The sequence below is a fragment of the Prionailurus viverrinus genome, chromosome A1 (genome assembly GCF_022837055.1).
Source record: "Prionailurus viverrinus isolate Anna chromosome A1, UM_Priviv_1.0, whole genome shotgun sequence".
Taxonomy (NCBI): Eukaryota; Metazoa; Chordata; class Mammalia; order Carnivora; family Felidae; genus Prionailurus; species Prionailurus viverrinus.
The window spans coordinates 191,502,195-191,527,036 of record NC_062561.1 but is presented as its reverse complement, the minus strand read 5'-3'; the positions used below and the strand labels follow the sequence as shown (position 1 = coordinate 191,527,036).

The 24,842-nt window shown below is 46.1% G+C and overlaps 2 protein-coding genes across 8 annotated transcripts in view; one reads left to right on the top strand and one right to left on the bottom strand.

Moving 5' to 3' along the window:
• Positions 1–24,842, top strand: part of CYFIP2 (cytoplasmic FMR1 interacting protein 2) — a 130,182-nt gene that overhangs the window by 73,812 nt on the left and 31,528 nt on the right. For all 7 annotated transcript variants that reach the window (XM_047853043.1, XM_047852957.1, XM_047853128.1 and 4 more), the window contains 4 exons: positions 1,329–1,416; positions 16,800–16,943; positions 18,411–18,501; positions 19,851–19,981. In XM_047853043.1, coding sequence (XP_047708999.1) covers positions 1,329–1,416; positions 16,800–16,943; positions 18,411–18,501; positions 19,851–19,981 — 454 coding nt within the window. The remainder of the gene's footprint in view (positions 1–1,328; positions 1,417–16,799; positions 16,944–18,410; positions 18,502–19,850; positions 19,982–24,842) is intronic.
• Positions 1,430–4,147, bottom strand: FNDC9 (fibronectin type III domain containing 9). Its single transcript, XM_047853484.1, has one exon. The coding sequence runs from the start codon at positions 4,145–4,147 to the stop codon at positions 3,434–3,436; it is 714 nt and encodes a 237-aa protein (XP_047709440.1). The 3' UTR covers positions 1,430–3,433.

Below are 24,842 nucleotides of genomic sequence, written 5' to 3'. Positions count from 1 at the left end.
GAACCAGGCCGTGCACTACTCCATAGGCCAACATAGGATCCCGCATGGTGCTTTATGATCAGATGGTACCTTTATGAGGACATCCACATGCATGAACACATTCATGCAAAACAGGCATACATGTGCATGACGAAGTGCTGCGTGTCTCCTGCAAGGTGCACACAGCCCTGGGTCGGGCACCGAGGTGAGGACATAGACCTAATCCCTCATCTCCACAGAGGCTCAAAACCTGACAGAAGAGGTGAGATGTATTCACGCACAACGCAAGTACGTGAGGGGCACCTGGCTGGCTTAGTCGGTTAAGCGTCTGACTCTTGATTTCGGCTCAGGTCATGATCTCATAGTCATGAGAAGAAGCCCCACATTTGGCTCCACATGGGCATGGAGCCTGCTTGGGATTCTCTCTCCCCCTCTCCTTCTGCCCCACCCGCACTGACACGTACACACACACTCTTTCTTTCTTAAGAAAACACAAGGCCATGAGGATACACAAATATGCATGTGTTTACAGGTCTTCTCAGTACTCTCAGGGCCTGGCTCAGAGCCAGTATTAAATTAGTATGTGTTGAATGAATAGAAGGGTCTAGGAGGAAACCACAGATGAGCCTAAATCCACACACTTAGCAAGACAGACTTCCAGTTCTGTAAAGATTTGGGACTTTTAATCCTCTTGAGCAGAGATCTGCAGACTATCGCCCACAAACCACATCTTGTTGCCAACTGTTTCTGTACAACCCATGAGCAAAGAATACTATTGACATTTTTGTATGGTTGGGGAAAAAATCCAAAGAAGAATTCTAATTTGATGACAAGTGAAAATTATTTGAAATTCATAAAGTTTTACTGGAACTCAGCCGTGCTCATTCATCTACAATTGTTTTTGGGTGCTTTCACACTACCAGCAGAGTTGAGTAATGGTGACAGAGACCATCTGGCTTGTAAAGCTGAGAATGTTTCCTATCTGGGCCTTCACAGAGTTTGTGGAACCCTGCTCTTAAGAAGCCAAAGTGGGTGGATAGGGAAGGATCAGAGCCCCAGAGAAGGCCGTTTTCAGGCCCAGCCAATTGTCACTTCTTGCCTATGTCCTTGTAAGCGAGCCATAAACCCAGAGTCTAGCCTGGGAATCTGGGCTGCAGTTTTCCCATCTATAGAAAGGAGACACTAGGGGAATGAATGGGAGCATGTCAGAAGAGTTGTGTCTTTATAGGCAACCACCTAAGAAACAGTGTGGTTGCACCTGGTCAGGAGGGGCTCTGGCGAGGCTGTGTCCCGTGAAGAATACTCTTTGGGCCTGGTTAACGCCCTTCCCCTCTCTTTTCTTCTGCTAGTTTTGTTCGAACTGCCATTCCTTTTACTCAAGAACCACAAAGAGATAAACCCGCCAACGTCCAGCCTTATTACCTGTATGGATCCAAGGTGAGTAGTCTTGCCTGTGTCCTACTTCGAAGAGGGCTAGTGAGCAAAAGCAAACAGAAAAGTGTTTCCTGAATCAGAAAAGTAAGAAGATGTAGAGATAAAGAGGCAGTAGTGAGAAACAAGTGCAAGCAGATTCATCTTTATTTGTGCACAACTAGCAAGCGCGGGGGTGAACGCAGACCCGGGGGGGCTGGATCCTGGGTGGGAATTGTTTGGGGAGCACGTCACAGAGGTGAGCAGGGAAGTAGGTGTGTGGGGCTTCTTGTCTTCACCCCATCTCCTCCTGTTTCTCAGTCGATTCATTGTCGTATCATCTTGCAATTCTGGGATTTTTTTGTGTTCCATAAAGATAAGAGATTTGCAGACAGGAAGCAATTGGGAAGGTGGAGTTTGAAGGAAATCTCAGATCCCTCGAGCTAGAGCTGAGAGACAGGTCTTCTCCCATCTCTTTACTGCTTTGTTCACAATGCACATCCTGACCCTAACTAGACCTCCCAAATGGTGCCCTGTTCTAGACCCTCAGTCCTTTGCCATTCATTAAATAGACATTTATTAAGCGCCCACTATAGGCCAGACACTGGGCTAGATTCTGCATGCTGGGAATATATCAGAGATTAAAACAGATGTCATTTCTGCCCTTCTTGAATTTCCACACCCATGGTAGGGACAGTGGGCAGTGTTCACAAAGTCTCACGACACTGTGGTATGTGTAGGAGATCCATTTCTTACCCTGCGGGTGTGAAGGGGAGAATGACACCGACAGGGTGAAATGTGTCAACCAACAGCAGCAAAGGCAACATTTTTCTTCATGATGGAATAGAAATGGCCACCTTTGACCCCGTTTTTTAAAAAGTAAGCACAGATGGACTCAGAAGAAGAACTTGACTGAATATATATGAGAAAAGGTACTCCTCTAAGGTCGGGGACCCCTAGATCAGGAAGTGTGGCAAACCAGTGAGCTCCCACCACTTGGGCCTACAGGTGGGTGGGCTTAGAGGCTCTTGGGATGATGCTGGGACAGTGCAGGTGTCCTCTCCAAGATGGCCAGTCTGGTCAAAGCAACTTTCTCAAATCAAGGGACATTATAGCCAGCATTTTGGGTAGTTCACAGACATGTCATTGAAAACCGCTGAATTACAAAGTAAGAACAACACCTCCCACTTCAAATCTCTTTCAAACCTTGTAATTATAACAAGAAGAAAGACTTCTGTTGATGCTAGTATGTCTTAATACCTTCTGCTCTCCAATCTCCCTTTTTATCAAAGCTAAGAGAGCAGACCTTAAGCTCAGAGGCTTTAATAGGCAACAGGATCTAAGTCAAACTTAATATTATGTTGTTTTCATTATGTTTATTCTTATATCTCTTCTGTGTATAGAAGGAGGGTGCTGGCTTTTCATTTATGGAGTCATAGAAGTCTATCTTTTAAAATAAGTTTAAGTTTGAAAAGTGAGTCAGAAGAAAAATATTGTTAATAACAGTAGAGATAATCTGTGGTTTAAACAAAATGAAGGTGGGGTACGAGGTGTTATGTGATAGCCTGAAAGCTGGAAAACACTCTAGGGCAAGGCTCCTCAGCCTTTCCAAAATAATCCCCCCAACAGCAGTGGACACTGGACATCTGCCTCAGCTGACTGGAAGTATAACCCAGAGAACCCACCATCAACTCGAAAGTTTCCTCAGAGTATTGTGTTTTATTTAAGCCATGCAAATTTTGCTTTCTCTACCATAATATATTCATGTTTGTTTTAATATTAAAATAACATTTTAAATTCCTAACTGGGTTCCCCTAAATGGACGCTCCTAAGAGACGCCATATTTCTCTTTGACATACCGTGGGGGTGTATGCTTTCCAGCTTGAGAAGCTTTGCCATGGGGCATCCATCCAACCCAGGCGATCCACAAGAGCACTGACATTTGAGGGGAGACGAATGGGCAGCCTAGAGACGCATTTTTACAAAAGAACTACTGTATAGAGGGCTTTAAGCTACATGATGCAGGCTGCCTCCTCCCTACCTCTCACTCCCCAAAACGAGGCAGTATGGCGGGATGATCACCACCCCCTCCTAGTAAGGCACCCTCATCAGGGGCATCCTCATTGTCGGCATCCTGGTCAGCTGCTGCATCCTGGTTGTCTTCAGCTTCTGCTTCTGGTTCTGCATCAGCTCCGGAGTTCTTGCGTGGCATTTCCACCAGGGGGAGCCCCTGCAGGTCTTCCTCTCTCTGACCAAGAGCTGGGGCCTCCTCCGGCCATCTCACCAAGCCATTGGCTTCCTCCATGTGGCCGGCTCTGTAAGACCATCGAGGCTCATGGCAACGGATACACCAGAACTGGAGGCAGATAAAAGCTAAGACGGCTGTGAAGCAGGCCAGCAGAATGGCCATCAACACCCAAAGGGAAATTTGGGGGTCCACCAGGGAGCTCCCAGCAGCCAGTGGACTCTTATCCAGGGTATGGAACATGGTGCAGTAGTGCCTATAAGGGAAGGCAGCCTTCTTGCAACTGATGCACAGGAAGTAGAGAGTGGAAGGGGCGAGGTGTTCCAGCACCACAGAACTGATCGTTCGAGGCACTTTCTCCTCGTGGTGGAAGCTGTAGCGAAGATAGCCGGAGAAGATGCTGTTCCAGTTGGGCCTATACATAATATGGTAATAGTCCTCCAGACAGGGCTCCGAGGACGACCAGGAAATGATGGCTCCTGTATAAGAAACGTTCCCAACCTCGATGTTCATCCTGATTCTAGAACCAGAATCAAAGTGAAAAGTGACATCCCCTTGCTTAAGTATTTATGATCATCATACCAGCATATATTACACATTCAAGATGGAGACTAATAATTGTCCCTATTCTACAAAGAAATGGAGGACAAGAGGTTACGTTACTCAGCTAAGGTATAGCTAAGAAATGACAGAACAAAATCAGGGCTGTCTCATGTCAAAGCCTGAGGTCTTCAGGCCTGAAAAAGATGCACTCACATCCTCCCAGCCTCATCCTGCCCTGGCTGAGATCTTTTAGGTACAACATTGTTTCCAACCCTTTAAAATAAGAGAGGCAATAAAAGAAATCAGACAACCCGATTAACGTCCCTACATTAGTCACCACACGTTTGCGACCTCCAAGTCAGACAATTATATCACCTACAATATCCCTTCTGGAACTTCTGCTTTTGCTGCAAGTGCTGTGAGCTCAGTCATCTAGAACATTCTGCCCACTGCGATTTTAGCCTCCCAGCTCTGTTGCCCGTGAGAGAGGAGATTTGCGTCATCACTCCTTGGCAGCTGATTTCTCCCCAATGCCTCTGCTCCTGTTTTATTTCTTTGTTTGTTTATCCAAAGGCAAACATACCCAGGAAATTAGTTGTGTAGGTCAAGACAATCAGCTCCTAATACCAGCATAATTGCTACTGCTCAGTATCTCTGGTACTGTGAATATCGATGATGATACTAACCACCAGCAGTTAGTGAGTGGTTGCTGTGTCACATCTAGTATGTGTCATGCTGCATGCTCACAGGCCATAATAAATGTCACACCCTCTGAGCTAGGTCCCCTTTGTATAGGTGAGCAATCTGAGGTCACTCAGCTGATAAGTAGACTCAAAGCCCCGTAATTGCTGGATTTCCAAATGCAAGGCTGCTGGGTTTAGTTACAGGATGTTACCGCAAAATGAGGTGTTGGTACGCAGACCTGGTTGCTGTTTTTCCACAAATCAAATGAGCCCTCTTCAGATTCCCAGCCTTACGGCTTTGGTAAGAGAACACCATCTTCAAGATTTGGGGGTTTCTCTTAAATTCTGTCTGTTAGAGACATAGTGTTTCCCCTCCACTGAATTGCCCCTGATCTATGATTCAGCGACAGCTGTATTCATTCAACCTGTGTATGTTCATGTACAGGTCTTACCCAGCCCTATTCTCTGCCCCTTCTGTCTCACGTGAAATACAGAAGCCTTCGTTTTAGATATTAATGACCTAGTAAAAACGCGTCAACCAGATTTTAACCTGAATTGGCTATGAAGCCAAACTGATTTCTATCACAAGCTGCTTTCTGTCTTCCCTGCCTCCCTCCGACCCTCTATTTTCATGCCCACTCTCCTAGAGGAGGTGGGCAGAGAGATGCAGAGCATTGAGTGATTTTTCAGTCCTTGTTTTTCTTCCCTAAGGATGACAGTGAACTAAAATGCTCGGGAAGGGGAATAGTTCCCTTCTGTTTGGTTGGAAATTTCATCCCAGAAACAGGCAATGAAAGGGACAAGACAGGTGTGCTCAGATCCCTCCCGGGAAGGTCATTGCCAAGGAGACTATTTGAGCTCCCTTCATCAGTCTCCTTTCTCATAAGCTCCCCCATCCACTCCACCCCACACATCCCTATAAACACACTTCTGACCACAATGAAAAGAGCTTAATTCATTACTTATAATACAGAGGCTATGGCCTTTGTAAAACCCTTCCATCAGGGGTGATAGGGAATCGCGTTTTTTTGTCATGACTCTTCTCTCTTGTTTGCCTCACATCTGCTGCTGGCTGTCTTTGCAGACTGAGTTCTCTACAGCAGACATTTTTAAGAGCTTTCTGGCAAGACACTATAGCAGCATCCTCAGCTTTGGAGACCAAATCAGTCTCCCTTATTTGTTTTTCTTTCTCTGCTTCTGTTTCTAAATTCCCCCTATTTTTAGCTATTCATATTACCATTGCCTGGCCGTCCTCCAAGCAGAGTGTGAAAGGAGAAGCCATTTCCATTTCCAAGAAGAGTCATTTATGTCCCTTACCTGATGCTCGCGGTGGATCTGGTTAGAACGCAGCCTGCAGAGGCAGAGACAGAGTGGACCAAAGCTGAAGGAATGGAGCCTTCTCCCCTCCTCTGCTCTGGGCTCTCCTTGATGTCTCTCTCGCCACTGTCTGAGTAATCCCACTGTCGCCCCCAACGCTCACATTATTCATTTCTTCAGATCAGCATCATTCACCATGGCAACCAGCAGGCATCTGTACGCACGATGCTTTCAGGGACCAGTCTGGAAAGGCTTTTGCCCACTGAGAGGAGCTCTCATTCCTTTGGCCAAAAAAAGGCAAACAGTCTCCTGCAAACTGATCCTCAGAATGGTACTGATTGTTCCAAGGCTGCCAGATTTTCTCTGTAATTGGCTGGCAATCATTTTTTGCCCCATCTAGACCCTCTTTGGACAATGGTCAAATACAATTATCAGTTATCCCACAATTTAAACAGCAATTTTATCCCTTGCCCTCCCACCCCCACCCCACCTCCTACCATCTTCTTTCTTTATTCTTGTCTCCTGTGGCAGTCTCCAGATACATGACACTGGTCAAGACTCTTTTATTCTCTGGGCCTCAGTTGCATCATCTGTAAAGCTGTAGCCTTGGGCTAGATGGGGATGGCAGATAGAAAGCAGGATTCTACCCCCTGCCTAGTCCTGAACCCACGTCAGGCTTTCTAAACCATCACAGCATATGTACTGGGTTGATTTGAGTCTACCCAGAACCTCAGGGTGTGACCTTATTTGGAAATAGGGTCTTTGTAAATTTAAATTAGTTGAGGATCTTGAAATGATACCATCCTAGATTTAGGGGGAACACTGAATCCAATGACTGGTGTCTTTATAAGAGAAAGGAGAGGGAGATTTACACAGAGGGGCACAAGGGGAAGGAGCCATGTGAAGACAGAGGCCAAGGTTGCAGTGATGTCACCAGAACCAGAGAGTGCCAGGCACTGCCGGGGCCTGGAAGATGCAAGGATAGAATCTTCAGTGGGCACGTGGCCCTGCCAGCACCTTGATTTCAGGTTCCTGGCCTCCAGAACTGTAGGATGTTACAGTGTTGAGGCACCACGTTTGGGATCATTTGTCACAATGCCCTTAGGAAACTGATACAACACTTCTTCCAGTTGGGCTCAGAAACACAGGCATCCCAAGAAGCTGCTTCCCAATCCATCAGTTGGAGCTGAGACCAGAAATGGAAACCCTTTACTATTCCTGGATTGGATGATCCGCAAAGTTCCTTCTCTTTGAAGAACCCTGACTCTACTTCCATTTCCCACAAAACTATCTGCCTCCGCAATTCTACCCCTTCCTGGTCTCGTCAACCTCAAAAGAATTTGTTGCCAGCACTCTATTGGGGCGAGCACAGAGCACATCTGATATATGAAGAGAATCAAGTTCTGTCTAAGCTACCAAGTTTGTGGAAATTTGTGATAGCAGCCCCGGCTTAGGCAGATTTAGACCTGAATTATTTTACACAAATTACGTGCTTTTAAAAGTCAGGGTTTCTTTCTCTTATTGGTTCTTGGCCAAAGTATCCAAGTGAACCCATGAAAGTCTCCTTGTGATCCACATGAGTGATAATCAAAAAGTTCTGAAGAGTTTCCCGGTGAGTCACAGACCCTCCCCTGGCCAAGGGTCTCTGTGAGCCTTGGAGTCCCGGGATGTCCCTTGATTAGACACTTGCTCTGTGTCTTTCCCATGGCATTAGGTCTTCTCAGGGGCCTGTCTAAACTCTGCCATAATGTGTGCTAATGGTGACTCCCTGCAGAACATAAAAGTGTCCTCTCCACAGAAAGGCCACCGTGGTAGTTTGCAGGTGCCTTTTGAAAAGGTTATTTTGAGGGAAATAAAAATACCAGACTTGGGAGGCCTGTGGAGTGACGAGATAGAACTCAAGCCTTTGCCACAGAAAATTGGAATTTATTTTTAATGCTCCTGGATGCCATTTTTAACGCTGAGCTTCTTATTTGAGAAGTTGAGACACTTAGAGAATGGGAGTGAGGCCTAGAAGCCTTCCTGTTTCACAGATCCCAAGGGAAGGGAGGGCATCCTCAAACCATACGACTGACTAGAGGCAGAGCCAGCAGTGAAAAGCATGCCCCCAACCCTGAGTCCTGGGTGCGTCCTGCCCCTTTGGCCATCACCATCTACCAGCAGCACCCAGAGGAGCCAACGCAGCCCTCGGTGCTTGAGATAAATCTTCTGGAGGCACTGGCCTCAGGAGATCACATCCCAGGAAGGCTTACTCTTTCTCCACCTTCAGAGAGGCCAGGACGGCCCTGATTGATTTACACCATTAGTAAATTACTGCTAGAGGAAACCAGCCAGAGTGGGGGTCCCTGTGCCCTTCCTGAAGGTGGCAACAAAGGGGTGATGTGAGGGTATCCCCAGTCCCAAAGCTGGCTGACACCCAGCACAAGGTCGTTGTTCAGGGTACAGACCTTAAAATCCCAAGGCTGGGTTTGAATCCTGCCTCTGTGGCCTTGACGGATTCCCTCATTTTTCTATACCTTGGTTAACTCTTCTATTGATGCAAATATCAAGAATACCTGTCTTACAGTGTTGGAGCAGTGTAATGAACCCATCTCTGTGAGTGCCGGGCTTAGGAACAGTAGTTACTATTCAGAAGAAAAGTCAGTGGGTCAGAGCCATTGCCTGAGTTGACTGTAGCTTCTTCATCCAGAGGCTGATATGGACAAGGTTTGCACCCTACATGATCCTTCCTTCCTTCCTTCCTTCCTTCCTTCCTTCCTTCCTTCCTTCTAAAAAAGTTTTATTTTAAATATATGTATGTGTGTGTATGCGTATTGTACATGAATTAAAGAATACAGAAAGACTCAAAGACAACAGCCAAATCCATACAACTCAGAAATAACAAAATGCATTTTGTTGCATTTTACATGTGCTTTATCACTTTACCCAGGTGACAACTCTTTGAAGTAGGCCTCTTATCACCATTGTACACAGGGGGAAGCTGAGGCTCAGAGGGGTTAATTAACTTGACCATCAACACAAAGTGAGGCTTGGCAGAGCCGAGTCGTCTCCCGGTCTGGATCCCTAGAGCCGGCGCTCCTGGCCAGCCTCCCTGATGCACCACTCTTGTGCCTGCCTTATTCTTCAGTCAACAGTAATCAACAGGAATGTTTACCTTTGCTTAGCTTCTCTTCAGCAGTAGAGACAGGACTTCACAGTTTAGTGGATTCCAGAATGATGGGAGCAGACGAGGAATTAAAAGACCTCAGAGAGAACATCCAGCCACCTGAATGTAGCCATAGAAGCAGGGAAACCATTAAATACATCTGGAGAGATGCACTCAGCGTGTGTTTTTCCTCTTCTGAGGTTCCCTGCTCTGGAATCTGGAGTCCACGTACCCCTGACCAAGAGCTCTGTCACTTAGGGTGAGGGGTGATACTAAATGTAAAAGATGTTTAACAGCCAGGCCAATAATTGAAATTAGTATATGAGCCTAAATTTTAAACGTACTAAGTCAAGTAAATTATATAGAGTCTATCATAAAACTGCCTTCCAAGTGACATAGATTGTCATACAAATCAGCCCTTAAAGTATATCAGTAATTTCCCAATAATTTCAGTCTGTAGAAATTGTCGGTATGACCTTGTGTTTGGTGTGGTTGTCACTAGCTGCATGACGCCCCTGTCGGAGCCATGATTTGACCTCAAGGAAATCCATCATTCTCTTGCGACGCTTTTTCCTTTAAGTCATATCCTTGAGACGTGGGACCCAGTGCATTGCTACATCCAGCTGAGACATCTCAGCTGGGCCCATCCCTTGGTGCCAGCGTCCAGCCTGGCCTGCCCAGCGGAGTCTGCATCAGCCCCACTGACAGCCCCACCAGCAGTGCTACTGGCTTTGCTGTGGCTGTCCCCGCTCCTATGGCTGCCCCCACTCCCATGGCTGCCCCTGCTCCCATGGCTGCCCCCGCTCCCGTGGCTGCCCCCGCTCCCATGGCTGCCCCCACTCTCGTGGCTGCATGGCACCGCCCCCCAGCTACACAACATTATTGACCCACCAGTCCAGAAGAATTTTTTGTTATTTTGCCAATTGGTACACGCAGTAGAATATCATCTTGTATTTCACTTCCCTTAGGTTCCTCCTCTGCTGAATGGGGGTGATTGTACCTGCCTAACATGGTGTAGGAGGCTGATCATGGCCCCCAAAGATGTCAGGTCTTAATCCTGCCACCTGGAAATATCACTGTATTTGAAAACAGGGCTTTGTGGATGTGATTAAATGAAGGACCATGAGATGGGAGATTATCCTAGAGTATCAGGATGGGTCTGAAATGCTATCACAAGTGTCCTTATAAGAGGGAGGCAGAGGGAGGTTACACACAAACGGAGGAGGAGCCCACACCTCAAGAGACAACGGAGGAGGCCACAACCCTCGGAATGCTGGAAGGCACCAAAAGCTGGAAGAGGCGAGGGATGGGTCCTCCCCCAGCCTCTGGAGGTGGTGTGGCCCTGCCGACACCTTGATCTTAGCTCCATCATTCTGATTTTGGATTATGGCTTTCGGAACTGTTAAGATAATTTATTTCTCTTTTTTACCAGATTTGTGGTAATTTGTTATAGCCGCCACAGAAAGCTAACATACCTGGGTATATTTTATATATGAAGGAATTATTCATAAGCTGAGGAACATTACACACTTAGGTGTCATCACATTGGTATAGGTTATTTAAAAAGCGATGACTTTGGTTTCTTCCAAAAATCTTAGCATCTCTAAGTGTACATAGCGTTGGTATGGTATTGCCAGAGAGTTCCATTCCTGTTCTCCCTCTTGCCTTTATTCACGAGACAAGAAAGGGAGGAGCACTGATTCCTGAGGGAGGCCTCTACAAAAACCATCTTGGTTTTTTCAACCTCTGAGCTAAGAAGCCCAGGAAAGAAGCCAGACACTGGAGACCCAGCCTGCCTGCGGCTCACTACACATCAGGAAGAGACAGAAATGTCAGCCCTTCCTACCGATGGACTTGAACCTTTAACTCAGGACTCTATCAGTCCTTTAACACATCTTAGCCTGTGGGCTCTCAAGGAGGCTCTCAACAAGGAGGGTGTTGCTGTTATCTCCCCAGTCTTCCTTGCCCTGCGGGGATTTCAGAGAGTTGAGCTGAGCTCTCCACCTGAATTAGGAAGTCATGTTTGTGTCCCTGGACTGATGGGATTCAGATTGCTCAAGGAACATTAGAGAAATTGTAACTAAAACGGGAACATTAGAAACGGTTTTAACTCCTCTTGGGATCTCCGAAAACAGAGATTGTGATTCCAGAAAGCAGAGATGCAGATTGCTTGCAAATTCAGTTTGCCAAATAAGTAGTCCTCAGTGATTGGAGTGGCTGGCCATGTTTACTGTCCGTGAGAGGTAGTCGCCTTATACAACACTTAAAAATGGTGAAAATGGTAGCTTTTAGGTTATGTATACATCTTACAGGGTTTTTTTTTAAAGCCCATATTAATAATATTACAGGGCCCCAGCATCTGCCAGATCAAACTCACCTTATTTTCTGTCTTCCTTAAAATACTGTCTTGCCTTCAAGAAAAAAAAAAATGCACATCTGTGTCACGTATTAAAAATATGGTTCTAATTTCTAAATCAGGATTGTTTACTTCTTGAGATCTCATAAAGTTAGCTATTTTGTGCAGTATGCATTTAAACCAGTGAGACATCCTAAATAGGATACATAATTAGTTTCTAAGGCAGGCAGCCTGGTAGTTACCTGAGTCAGCAGGATTGGTTCTGTGTAAGAGGTATGTAGCAAGTTTCCAATGTCTCAGGTCATGTTGCCTTCCTGTTTTTCTTTGCTAAACCTCAGAAAATGGCCAGGCTCCCATATTCCCACATTTTCTCAATAGGGCCCAGCCTCCTATTGAGCCAGCAGGTCAGATGGGTGCCCTCCGGGGGTGTGTGTGTGCATGTACTTTGCAGCATGCATGTGTGCGTGTGTGTGTATTTCCTCCTGCATGGGTGTGGTGTATTTTGGGGGTGGGGGGGGAGTGAGGGGAGCTAACTCACTTATTCACTTAAGAGGACTTGAATTGTGCTCATTTCATGCTGATCCTTCCTGAGCTTGGGCCATCAACCGAGGCCTAAATTTGTGGTCTAGACCAGAATCCAAGACTGGTGTGGGAAGGTCAACAAGAGGCCTCTTGTGTGCACTGAGTGGGTCTGTAGGGGAATTCTTTACACCCCTGTGTGTGGTAGAAACAATTCCAGAGTTATTCTTCTTCTCCGCCTAGAACTGGAGAGGCTGCTGAATAGTTTCTATCTCCCTGAATATGTTTTTATTTGCACTTGCTATGAGTGCTAAGGGCACTTGGCGCTTGGGTGGGAGGGAGGGTCAAGAATGCTAAGGAGGAATGCCTAGGAAGACAGCACTGCAGCTAGGAGCTCAGAAGGAGTGCCCCTGTCTACCCCTGGCTCAGGCAGGGCTCCCTTCTAGCCACACTGTGTTTCGCAGCCTCCACCAGGACACTTGGAGCCATGAGGGCCTCTACCCAGCACGGTCTGTTGCTGGACAGCTCCTGTTTTTATAGTGTTGTAAATATTGAGCAAAATCTGCATGTTTGGTGTGTCGGCTAGTCCCAGCTATGACCTCATGTGGGATATACAGTGTGTCGTGTAAAATCTCACCCCGTTGGGTGCACTCCCCTCTCCACGTTCCGAGAATCATGACTGCAACCAAGGCTGCTGGGGGACATTTGGCCAAGAAGTTGTATTTTCTTAGTCTTTACCTACCAGATTCTCAAACAAAGCAATATTAATGGTGGTTATCACGGTGAGTGCTTCCAATGTGCCAAGCACTATGCATCGCGCCTTATATATGTTGCCTCATTTAAACTTCCAACAACCCTATTGGAGTTCTTGGCCTAGAGAGTATGAGTCATTTGCTCAGAATCATCTAGCTAGTAAATTTGTGGACCTAGGATTTAAACTCAGGCACCACACCACCCCCCACACATCCCCCCCCAAAAGTCCATCCTCTAGAATCAGACAAAACAGGAAGAAAAAGTAGGAGAATCAGACAGGGAAAAAAAAAAAATAGTTGATTGCTTTTGTACCCATCAGGGATATCCATTTGAAAGCTCCCTGCTGCTCAGAAATTCCTTTCATGAGATATTTGTAAAAGGGATGAAGGTGAGCTTCACCGGGTTCTGAGGAGAGGTCCTGAGTGCCTGGTGTGGGTGGGGAGATGAGAAGGTGGTTCTAGAAGTCAGTAAGCTCTGTCACATGCCCCCAGCACAGCCAGGTCATCATTCCCTTGTTCCTGTGCAGTCTTGAGCTGCAGCCCTTTTCAGGAGAAAATTCAAATCATGGTTTTGTTTTTTAATCTTTGAAAACAAATGTTGGCAAGTAAATCAGCCCAGTGGGTTTTTTAAATTTACATTTATATTGAGTTATAACCATATTGAGTTAAGATGCAGTCTTAATCAGTTCAGGCTGCTACAACAATACCATAGACTGGTTGGTGTACACACTTATTTATTGCCTAGAGGCTGGGAAGTCTGAGACCATGGTATTGGCAGATCAGTTGTCTAGCACAGACCCACTTGCTGGTTTACAAATAGACTTCTCCTCACTGTATTCCACATGATGGAGAAGGAAGGAAGGAAGGAAGGAAGGAAGGAAGGAAGGAAGAAAAAAGAGGAGGGATGGAGGGGGAAGGGAAGAAAGAAAGAAAGAAAGAAAGAAAGAAAGAAAGAAAGAGGAGGGATGGAGGGGGAAGGGAGGAGAGAAAGAAAGAAAGAAAGAAAGAAAGAAAGAAAGAAAGAAAGAAAAGAAAAGAAAAAAGAGGAGGAGGGATGGAGGGGGAAGGAAAGAAAGAAAGAAAGAAAGAAAGAAAGAAAGAAAGAAAGAAAGAAAAAAGAAAGAAAGAAAAAGGAAGAAAGAAAGAGGAAGAGAGAGAGGGTGGGAGGAAGGGAGGAAGAGAGAGAGAGAAAGGAAGAAAAGAAAAGAAAACAAGCTCTCTCATTTGTCTTCTTACAAGAGCATTAATCCCATTCATGAGGATTCCACCCTCATGACTTTAATTACCTCCCAAAGGTCCCACCATCACAACAGGAGGTAGGATTTCATATGAATTTTGAGGAGATACAACCATTCAGTCCATAACATCCACAGACCATAAGTGTACATACAGTTTCATGAGTTTTCACAAATGTATACATCTGTGTAGTCAGCAACCCAAACAGCATGTAGGGCATTTCCATCACCTAGATGATTCTCTCCTGCCCCTTTCTCATCAATCTCCCTCCTCAATAGAGGTCAGCCATGGTTTGTTTGGTGTTTGCTGGATACTCCTCATCCCTAGGCTGGAAACAAGAGAATACAGAATAGGACTTTGATAACAGGGCCAGAGCTAAGATGCACGCACTCAGGAGAATGAATGCCTCCCTCACCTCACCCTGTCCCAACCCTGTTGTACAGAGTGGCCTGTTACAGAGTCACTAAAATAGTTTTTACTTTCATACACAGAAAATTATATGGCCCAACCTGGTTCTGTGGTTGACTGAATCAAACTCAACTCTCAACCATTCATACAAATACTTCCAGTGTTTATTGATCATTGACTTTGGTGAACATCATGCTTTCCAATCAATTATATTTCCCTCCCTACATAAACCATTCCTGCCTCATAACATTTAGAAATCTCTAGTAGCTACATAAAAGATATCCCTCCCCCAGGTTCCAGTAGAATTTGTGACAGCACATCCATGCTGGGTGCAGAGTGCTGCTCCTTCTCACGTTCCAAGCCTCACCGTACGTCGGCATTACCTTACCAAACGAGCTATTGTATTAGTCATCCTGCTGGATGCGGGGGTGTTCTCATTCCTCACGAATTCTTATTATCAGTGGGTACTCTAATGGTGTTCTTCATGTATCTTTGTTATTAGAGAGTACTGTAATTGTGATGCTTGTTGTGTGAAGTTTAGAATTCATTTATGGTAGAATATACTTACTGTAGAGCCTGGGCTGAACATAATTAAATCTTCCTTCAGTGGCTCCGAAGGGAGTTGAGAATCTTGCAGCCCTCCAGAAGCATCACTACAGTTCCTATTTAATTCATGTAGAATTTCTAATTAGCTAACTAATGTTGAATTTCCGCTAATAAAATATCAGATGTGGTCTTTACATAATTGCATGTTCCATGGGTATTAGATTTTTACAATTCCAGGTAGGAGACTACACTCAGAACTAAGCTTTGAAGTGATGTCTTTTCTAAAAAAACTGGGTATGGTTTCTAATAGAACTCAGCCCCTCCAAAGTCCATGATAATATATACAGGTGAAGGACATGGGCTTTGGAATCAGATCTATCTGGATTCGGGTCACAGCTCAGTTACCTCAGGACCGTGTGACCTTGAGCAAGCTCCTTATCCCCTTGAACCTCAGTCCCATCATCTGTGAAACGGGGCTACGAACTGTATGTTTGTTGTGAAGGTTAATCAAGAATGCACATGGAGGGCTTCACAAAGCCTGGCATGAGGTGTACCACAGGTTGCGGCATTTCAAGAACAAAGTCAACAATAACTGCAGTCTCACCAACCAAGTGAGACCAATTGGAAGCCCTATATATATTTGGTCACACATTCCCAGACAGAAAGAGATATTAAACAAATTGCACTAATTCAGTGAAGGTGTCTCTTGGAGTCCAGAGGGCAGAAGCAGCCAGTCAGTGGCCAGGACTCTGGGCCCCCCACCCAGCAGCCAAACAGAGCGACTCTGTGTTGGTCTGTTTCACACACTGGCCCCCGTGACACTTTTCATTTGGACTGCCACTTGAAAAGTTATGAAACCACTGATTTAATCCAACACTCTAATTTTGTAGATGAAGAAACTGAGGTTCCAAAAAGGGCAGGTGATCCCCATGCATTCAACACAGGTGTCCTGACCCCCGGATTGTCTGTTCCCGAGACCCCACCCCATTATAAATGGAGACAACAAAGAGTAGAAAACAACGGGAAGATGCTATTGAGTTTCCACACAGTTCTTCCAGCCAGTTTCTAGGACCAGAAATATCCCTAGAAAAACAAAACCATCTGTTGTACCCCCACCCCATGGCTGTTTGTCAGAGTCCTTCCTGGTTTGTGAGTGGCAGGAGCGTCTGTAAAAAAAGGTTCTCGCGGGGCGCCTGGGTGGCGCAGTCGGTTAAGCGTCCGACTTCAGCCAGGTCATGATCTCGCGGTCCGTGAGTTCGAGCCCCGCGTCAGGCTCTAGGCTGATGGCTCAGAGCCTGGAGCCTGTTTCTGATTCTGTGTCTCCCTCTCTCTCTGGCCCTCCCCCATTCATGCTCTGTCTCTCTCTGTCCCAAAAATAAATAAACGTTGAAAAAAAAAAATTTAAAAAAAAAAGGTTCTCGCCTGAAAGCCCTTTCTCCACTTCTGCTGGGGAACCACTGCTCACCTAGTGGCCTTCATGCCACCCTGTGCTCTCTCCATGACCATCTTCTTGCAGACGTATTCACAGGGGTCCTCAGTGAGAGATCACAGATGATGTCAGGTCTTCATCCCTTTCAGCAGCAAAACATCTCTCTCCAGGACTCATGCCAGCATCTTTTATTTCCTAGCCTCTTACTCTGACACATCCTCTGTTTTCCAGCCTCTCAACATTGCCTACAGCCACATCTACAGCTCCTACAGGAACTTCGTCGGGCCCCCCCATTTCAAGACCATCTGTAGACTCCTGGGTTACCAGGGCATCGCCGTGGTCATGGAGGAACTGCTGAAGATCGTCAAGAGTTTGGTAAGGAGGGGCCTCCATGAGTCCTGGTACACGCCTTCAGCTCTGTCTGTAGGAATCACCCCGGGGAATCCTGTGCCCTTATCCCTGGGTTCCTCTTACATAGCACTCTGTAACATTTCTGTGTACCTTCTGACACCATGGCTTTCCCTCTCACTTTCTGACCCAGAGCTTACTCACTGTACTTGATAAATGAACTCAGCAATGCTGATGTTGACCTTTAGGGCCTACTAATTACTGCTCACACTCTCCGCCTATGCAGTGTTTTTGAACTTGAGCGTGAAAACTCCATGGCACATGTGCTGCCATTTTCCCCTCCTGTGCTCACAGCACACATCTCTAATCAATCACCACGCTTCTTCCCCTTGGGATTTCTTGCTAAACACTTGCAACACTGCACTAGCCTCAAGGGAATTCTGTATCCGATTTCAAGTGTGATCATCCAAAGCTCCATTTACTTCCCCATGACACGCCGAAGTAAAGCTGAAACACTTAAACAAGATTTTCCTGAAATTTTGAGATGACAAGAGAGAAGTAGCTAAAGTAATGAGTAGCCACGCCAGAAATAGGAAGCAGGATTCGCCTGCTCACCGCTCCTGTGCTAACAGCTGTGTAGAGCCACGAGTTGTTACAGATTGTGACGCTAAATCCAGAGTTAAACAGGAAAATATAATGGGTTAAAGATGTCTGCCTTGGACATAGGAGGGATAAATGTGCAATGTATTTTCTGTGTTTAAATTAGCTAATGTGTCTGTCTCTACAGCTCCCTGGCCCATAACATTTTAGCTCTTAATCTGGATCTCATATAAGCACCTCAATCCCAGGAAAGGCCCATACTTTGAAATTGCCCTCCTGGAAGTGTATATTCCCAAGGGACTAATGAGACAGCTCCCTTTTCTGTCTCATAAAGGCCTATTTTTTGTTATTAAAGAGAATAGGGCTGTGCCCCCACATTTAGGAGAGAACCTACTCCCTCCTCTCAGGGAGCAGTGCCTTACTGGCCTAGGTAGCTCCAACTGCTATAACAAAATAACACAGACCGGGTGGCTTAAACAACAAATGTTGATTTTTCACAGTTCTGGAGGCTGGAAGTCCAAGGTCAGGGTGCCAGCATGGGCAGGTTCTAGCGAGGACCCTCCTCCTAGTGTTCAGATGCCTGCCTTCTCATTGTGTCCCTACATGACAGAGAGCAAGCTCACCTGTCTCTTGTCTCTTCTTATAAGGGCACTAATCCCGTCATGAAGCTCCACTGCCAAGACTTCATTACCTCCCAAAGGCCCCAATGCCACACGCCATCACACTGGGGGATGGAGTTTCAATATATGAACTTTGGGGAGACACATTCAGTCCATAGCACTTACCCACAGGCCACAACAGAACCCTGTACACCCCCGGAGCCCAGCATTTAGTCCAGAGTTACACATAGACAGCAGTGATGGATTATTCACTCATTTTGCCCTCTTTTGTCAGCTCCAAGGAACCATTCTCCAGTACGTGAAGACACTGATCGAGGTGATGCCTAAGATATGCCGCTTGCCCCGACACGAGTATGGCTCCCCAGGTTGGTGATGGGGAGCCAGGGGCAGGAGGTAGTGATAGGAGAGTAATCCAGGCCCCCCCTGTGGTGGTCAGGGGCCCTGGCCATCTACCTGGAAAGGTTTGCTTCTCTAACAGGCCCACAAGCTGGCCCAGCACTGGGTTAGCATCCTACCTCCTCCATTAGCTAGATAGCCTTGAAGCATCTATAATCCTTCTGGGCAGTAGCATCATCTTCCCCAGTGAAGGTAAAGGATGCCTATTGGGCCTGCCTCCACAGGACTGCTGGGGAGCTAGGGAGGACAGCAGCTGTAGAGCATTTATAGCCTACTTGTAAAGGTCTTTTCTAACTCAGCACCTCCAGGATCCCTTCCTCCATTTGCCCATTGGAGGACACAGGTGCTGCAGGTGGTGATACAAGTGACATTTCTAAGGTGAGTCAGAAAACAGGAGTTTTGCCAGTCTGCCTCTGAGCAGAGAAATCATTCTTTCCTTCCCTAATAGTGAATGGCACAGGGACTGAATCTGGGGAATGGGAATCGGGAAAGGTGGAGACTGTGAGTTTGGCACCTGGTGTTTTTTCCTAAAAACCAAGCTGTCAGGTGCTGAGTGTGTGTGATTCAGAGTAGAAAAGGGCTTGGGGACACCTACATGGCTCAGTCGGTTAAGCGTCTGATTCTTCATTTCGGCTCAGGTCATGATCTCATGGTTCTTGAGTTCAAGCCCCACGTTGGGCTCTGCTCTGACAGTGTAGAGTCAGCTTGAGATTTCCTCTCTCTCTCTCTCTCAAAAAATAAATAAACTGAAAGAAAGAAAGAAAGAAAGAAAGAAAGAAAGAAAGAAAGAAAGAAAGAAAGAAAGAAAGAAAAGAAAGAAAGGAAAAGAAAAGGGCTTGCCCTCAGAAGCTCTGGTTTTCAATCATAGGTGCCCCACTTACTAGCTGTGTGACTATGGGCCTGCCACTTAACCTCTCTGACCATAATCTAAAAATAAAAGTAATAGTACCCTTCATGGTATTGTTGTATTAAATGAGATGTTGTAGATAAAGTGCTTAGCACAATACCTTGCCCATATAAATAAGTGTTAATTCCTGTTATTAAGAATTCAGACAACTTTTTGGAGGGACTGGGAGAGATTCAGGGATGCTGTATTTGCATATGTTTGTTTTGTTCCAAAAAAGATTTGAGCCAGCCTCCTGAGTTTTCTTTAGTACTGAGCCCTGAAAGAAGTCTCACCCCTGGCCCACATGTAGAGAGGTAGGGGTTTGGTTTTTCGCCGTCCCACTCAGGTCTGGGCTGTTGCTCTGTTGGCCCTTCCCATCATCCTGCCTGAGCAGGGTCAGTTTCCCACTAACTGTCTGCCTTCATTCCCCAGGGATCCTGGAGTTCTTCCACCACCAGCTGAAGGACATCATTGAGTATGCAGAGCTCAAAACAGATGTGTTCCAGAGCCTGAGGGAGGTGGGCAATGCCATCCTGTTCTGCCTGCTCATAGAGCAAGCTCTGGTGAGTCCTGAGCCCAAAGAAATTGGAGCATCTCCAGGCTGGAAGGGACCCCCAGCCCAGCCAGAGACTCGAGGCCCCCCAGGGTCTCCTGCTCAGCAGGCCCTGCAGCATAGACTCGTGTTGTCCCGTGCGGGGTATGTGCTACAAATCTGTTCCGCTCTCAGGCAGCTCCGACCATTTGAACCCTGGGAGGAACACAGGCCCTGGAGTTAGACAGACCTGGGTTCCTGTCCCAGCACCACCTTCACTAGCCGCAGGATCCCAGCAATTCATCCGAGGCTTAGTTTTCCATCTACTCATTAAACAAATAACAACTGCTTGGCCGCCACAGGCCAGGCACTGCACTGGGGGGTGGAGTCATCGACAGCCCCTGCCCTGTGTCCTGGACAGTGGCGGGGAGACTCACACTGAGCCATGTATTCACACAGAAATGCTGTGCATACATTGCAGCAATGCTCGGAGGGAGGAGTGCAGGGTTTTGTGGGAACACAAAACAGAACCTGGTGTGGTCTTGGGGAGAGAGGGAGGACTTCCCTTAGGGGGTGACCAGGAGAATGGTCAGGAATTGGCCTGCTGAAGAACCAGGAATCGTGGTCCAGGCTGAGGGGAGAGCACATAGTGCTCTCTTCCTTTGGTGTGATGGGAGACGGCCACGCTAACCCGCAGGGTAGTTTAGAGGCTGAGAGGAGACAAAACGTGCAAAATGCACACAGTAAGAACTAAATAACTGGTGGTAGTTAGCAGGATGAGCATAGGCTCGCCTCCCCATACTCCTACTTCCCAGGACCACACAGACCCAGGGCACCTTTTAGCTGCCTGACCATTCGGCAGTCCCCACCGGCCCTTGTGGCTTGGTCACAGAGGCTGCCTGCCTCCTTCCCATTCTCGCCAACACTCGGTGCTACCTGCTCCTCTGTGTGTGGGGTCCACAGCCCTCCAGCCACGGGGCCACGGATGCAGTGGAGTAGTGGAAGGAAAGGGAGAGGGGTGTCGCTCTGAGGATGCATCATCTCAGCCTGGGAAGATCTCTCAGCCTCTGTGCACTCATACAGCACAGGGGTATGGAGAGCCCGTTCATTGCTGACTGCAGTTCTAGGTTGTGGGTGAATAGCCTTCATTAAGAGAGGCAGATTATGACCATCCAAAGATTGTGAAGGCAGAGGGTGGTACATGCTGTGAGGGCATAAAAGGGAAACCGGGATAGAGCGCGATGGTGGTCGGGAGGGATATGCTGATTTCAGAGAGGGTAGAGCTTGATATTTGTAAGAAAGAAAAAAACCTGGAATGAGCTGGAATGGAGGGGCACAGGGGACAAGATAGGAGCATAGGAGGGAGGAACAGGTGGCAGTCCTGGGTAGTATTGAAGTATTGTGAAATGGAGAGTGAGGGAGAGGGTCTGATTTACTCTTGGGAAAGGCCCTTTGGGCCTTGGGAGAAGAACCAGCCATAAACATGCTGCAGCTGTTTACAGCTACCCAGCTCAGGGTTCGTCCTGGAGGCAGAAGCACATGGAGAGGGGAGGGAAAGGAAGGCACTAGGGAGGAGACATAACAGGGGTAGAGTGAGATGAAAAGCTCGGAATAAGAACCCTAGTGATCCCTGCCTCTAACAGTCTCGTGTGACCCAGAGCGAGCCAGTTCACTCCACGTCTGAGGTCCCCACCTCTACAACGAGGACGTGTCCTATCTGTTCTCTCAGACCCTTCCCCGCGGAGAGGCTCAGAAACGCACATGGTTTTGCTCTCCCTCCATAAGGAGTAATTGCCTCTCTGTTCCCCTTTAAATAGACTCTTGAGACAGCTAAGTGTTCCTCTTTATGGTAACAGGTTTTGAACACGGTTCAGTGGCCTGTGTTGCCATGGCAACTTAGCCTTCAGAAGTCACAGGGATGAGTAGGAAACACAGTTCTGTTCAAGGCTTCAGGAAGATGAGGAGAGGCTCCAGGGGCACCAGGAGGGGTGGAGGTGGGGGAGGGCTGGCCCCTGAAGCCTCAGGCCTACGTGTCTCCTGTTAGCACCTTCTTTCATGAGGAGTTGTGACCCGAGAGCACCAATTAAGTTTCCCCTAAGAAGCAGACTATTGACAGGACTATAAGGACAGGGAAAATTTTTCTCAGGCAGCCGTGCCAAGGTGGTCACTTGCATATATCACTGAAGACAAGAGGATACTCAGGATAAAAGACCTTCAGAGCTGAGAGAGACCTTAACAGTATATGTCCCTACTCCTCTATTCATGAGGGGGGAAGTGGGGAACCAGAGAGGGGAGCTGGTCTCCTGAGGTCTCATGGCACATCAGCAGCAGAGGTGAAAGAAGGAAAGCACAGGTTTCCAGCACCGACTCCAGTCCTGGCGGAGGCCAACAGAGCAAGAATCAGGGCCCCCACAAACCTCTGTGCTACGCTTTCTACTTAGACAACTGGGGGAATCCCCAGGCCAACATAGTACTTTCTGAGATTAGAATGAGGCATGAGCTTTCTGGAGCCTTTGTGTTTACAGAACTGAAATAAAATAAATATTTAAATGACATATCAATTGTTCTAATTAAAGAACAATTAGCAAAAAAAGAAAGGGAGGGAAGGTGGAAGGGAGGGCCCTTAATGGCCATCCACAGAGGACCTTCTCTTCTTGTGGAGGACTCTGAAGAGTTACAAAGAATAAGGTGTATGTACCCACATAGAAAATGTTGAAAGACACAATGCTGAATGAGAAAAAGCAAGTCCCAGCACAAGACACATATTATGATGCCATATATATAAAATAAACAAAAAAGAGGGTGGTGCCTGGGTGGCTCAGTCAGTTAAGCTTCTGCCTCTTGACTTCAGCTCAGGTCTTGATTTCAGGGTTGTAAGTTCAAGCCCTGCATTGGCTTAAAAAAAATTAAAATAAACAAAAAAATAAAACCCACAAAATATAGTGCATTGAAAAAAAATCTAGGGAAAAAAAGCATATCAGATAGTTCAGCTATTTTCTCCATGTATCAGGGAGTAAACTAGGATTAGGGGTCAACAGGGACTTTAATTTTATCTGGAAGGTCTGATGTTTTGCAAGGAAAGTATTTTCAAGTATTACTATTGAACTAAAAATTAATTTAAAGAATACAAATAGTACCTAATAGCTGTAGATTAATAATAACAGAAAAACTGGAAGAATATTGAAAAATACAAAGTAGGAAGTCTTTTGCTTGTTTATCTTGTGTTGTCTTTTTCTGATAGATTTGTAGTTTCTGGTTGTGGGTTCCATGTTGAAATATATGCTGCAAATACCTTCTTTCATTCTGTGGCTTGTGTTTTTGTTTCTAACAGGTTATTAATATATCATTAATGTGTAGGAAGAGGGGATATAAGTTGAAAAGATTAATTATTTGTCTAAAGGTATACCTTTTCTCTTTAAGTTAGGTGCTTATAAATATTTCTCCAAATTCAGGGTGCAATATTAGTATGGAAACCCCTACACCTATGGAGCAGGTTGCTTGCTTGGTGTTTTTAATTAAGGTCTAACATACATGGAGTAACATACAGAATATGCAGAATTCTCACCATATAGACAAAGTGAATCATCCATGTTACTGTGGGTGGGCATTTGGGTTGTTTACAGCATGATGCTGTAACAAATGAAGACACCATGAACGTTCTTGCACATTTCTGTTGGTGGATCTGTGCTCTCATTTTTATTAGGTAAATTTACTAGTAGTAGAGTAGCTAGGTCAACGTGTAGATCAATGTTTAGTTTCAGGAGCTACTGCCAAACTGTTTTACAAAGTGGTTGTGAGAGTTTATTCACTCATTCAGCAGTGTAGGAGAGTTTTAATTTCTTGACATCCTCAGGAACACGTGGAGTTGTCTTGTCTTTTCAATGAAAGCCGTTCCATCATGGTATCTCATGATGGTTTTGATCTCCCTGCTGACCACTGATGCTGGGCCTCTTTCCATAAGGTCGAGCCATTTGGACAGCCTTTTTTGCAAAAGGCGGTTCAATATTTTTGCCTGTTTTTAAATTAAGCCCTCTTTTCCATATTTATTTGTACTTATTATTGATATATTGTAGATCCATAAATGGCAAATATATTTCTTTGGCTTGTCTTTTGGTAAACAGAAGTTCTTAAGGCTTGGTGTATTTACCATTTCTTCCCCCATGTGGTTGGTGCTTTTGTGACTTGTCTTAAAAAATCTTTCCTACTCTACAGTCATGAAGATGTATTATCTTCTAAAAGTTTAGAGTTTTAGCCTTTTGAGGCTTAACAGACCATTAAGTCTGTTGTTCACTTGGAGTTGATGTGTGTGTTTAGTGGGAGGTAGAAATCCATTTTCATTTCTTCCCGATTATCCCAGCAGCAGTGACTGAAAAGACCTTCTTCTCCCTGCTCTGCAATGGCAATGCCACATGCGTCATTGATCAAGTGCCCACAAAGGGTCTAGTGGTGGCAGGCTCTGAAATACTTGTTGAGTCTACCCTGAAATGAATCGGCATTCGTTAGGCATCTATTTATAAGTCCTGTTATTTTTTTTTCATTTTTTAAATGTTTATTTATTTTTGAGAGACAGAGAAAGACAGAATGCGAGCAGGGGAGGGGCAGAGAAAGAGGGAGACACAGACTCCAAAGCAGACTACAGGCTCTGAGCTATCAGCACAGAGCCTGATGCAGGGCTCGAACTGACAAACCGTGAGATCATGACCTGAGCTGAAGTCAGACGCTCACCTGACTGAGCCACCCAGGCACCCCAGTCCTGTTATGTTTTTAAAGGAAATTCTGTCAGTATCTCCTACCTAGTATCTAGTAACTAGTGTCACCTACCCTGGGAAATCAGAAGATTGTCATTAAGGAAATATTCCATAGTCACCAAGTTTTTTCTCAAATTTTGTATG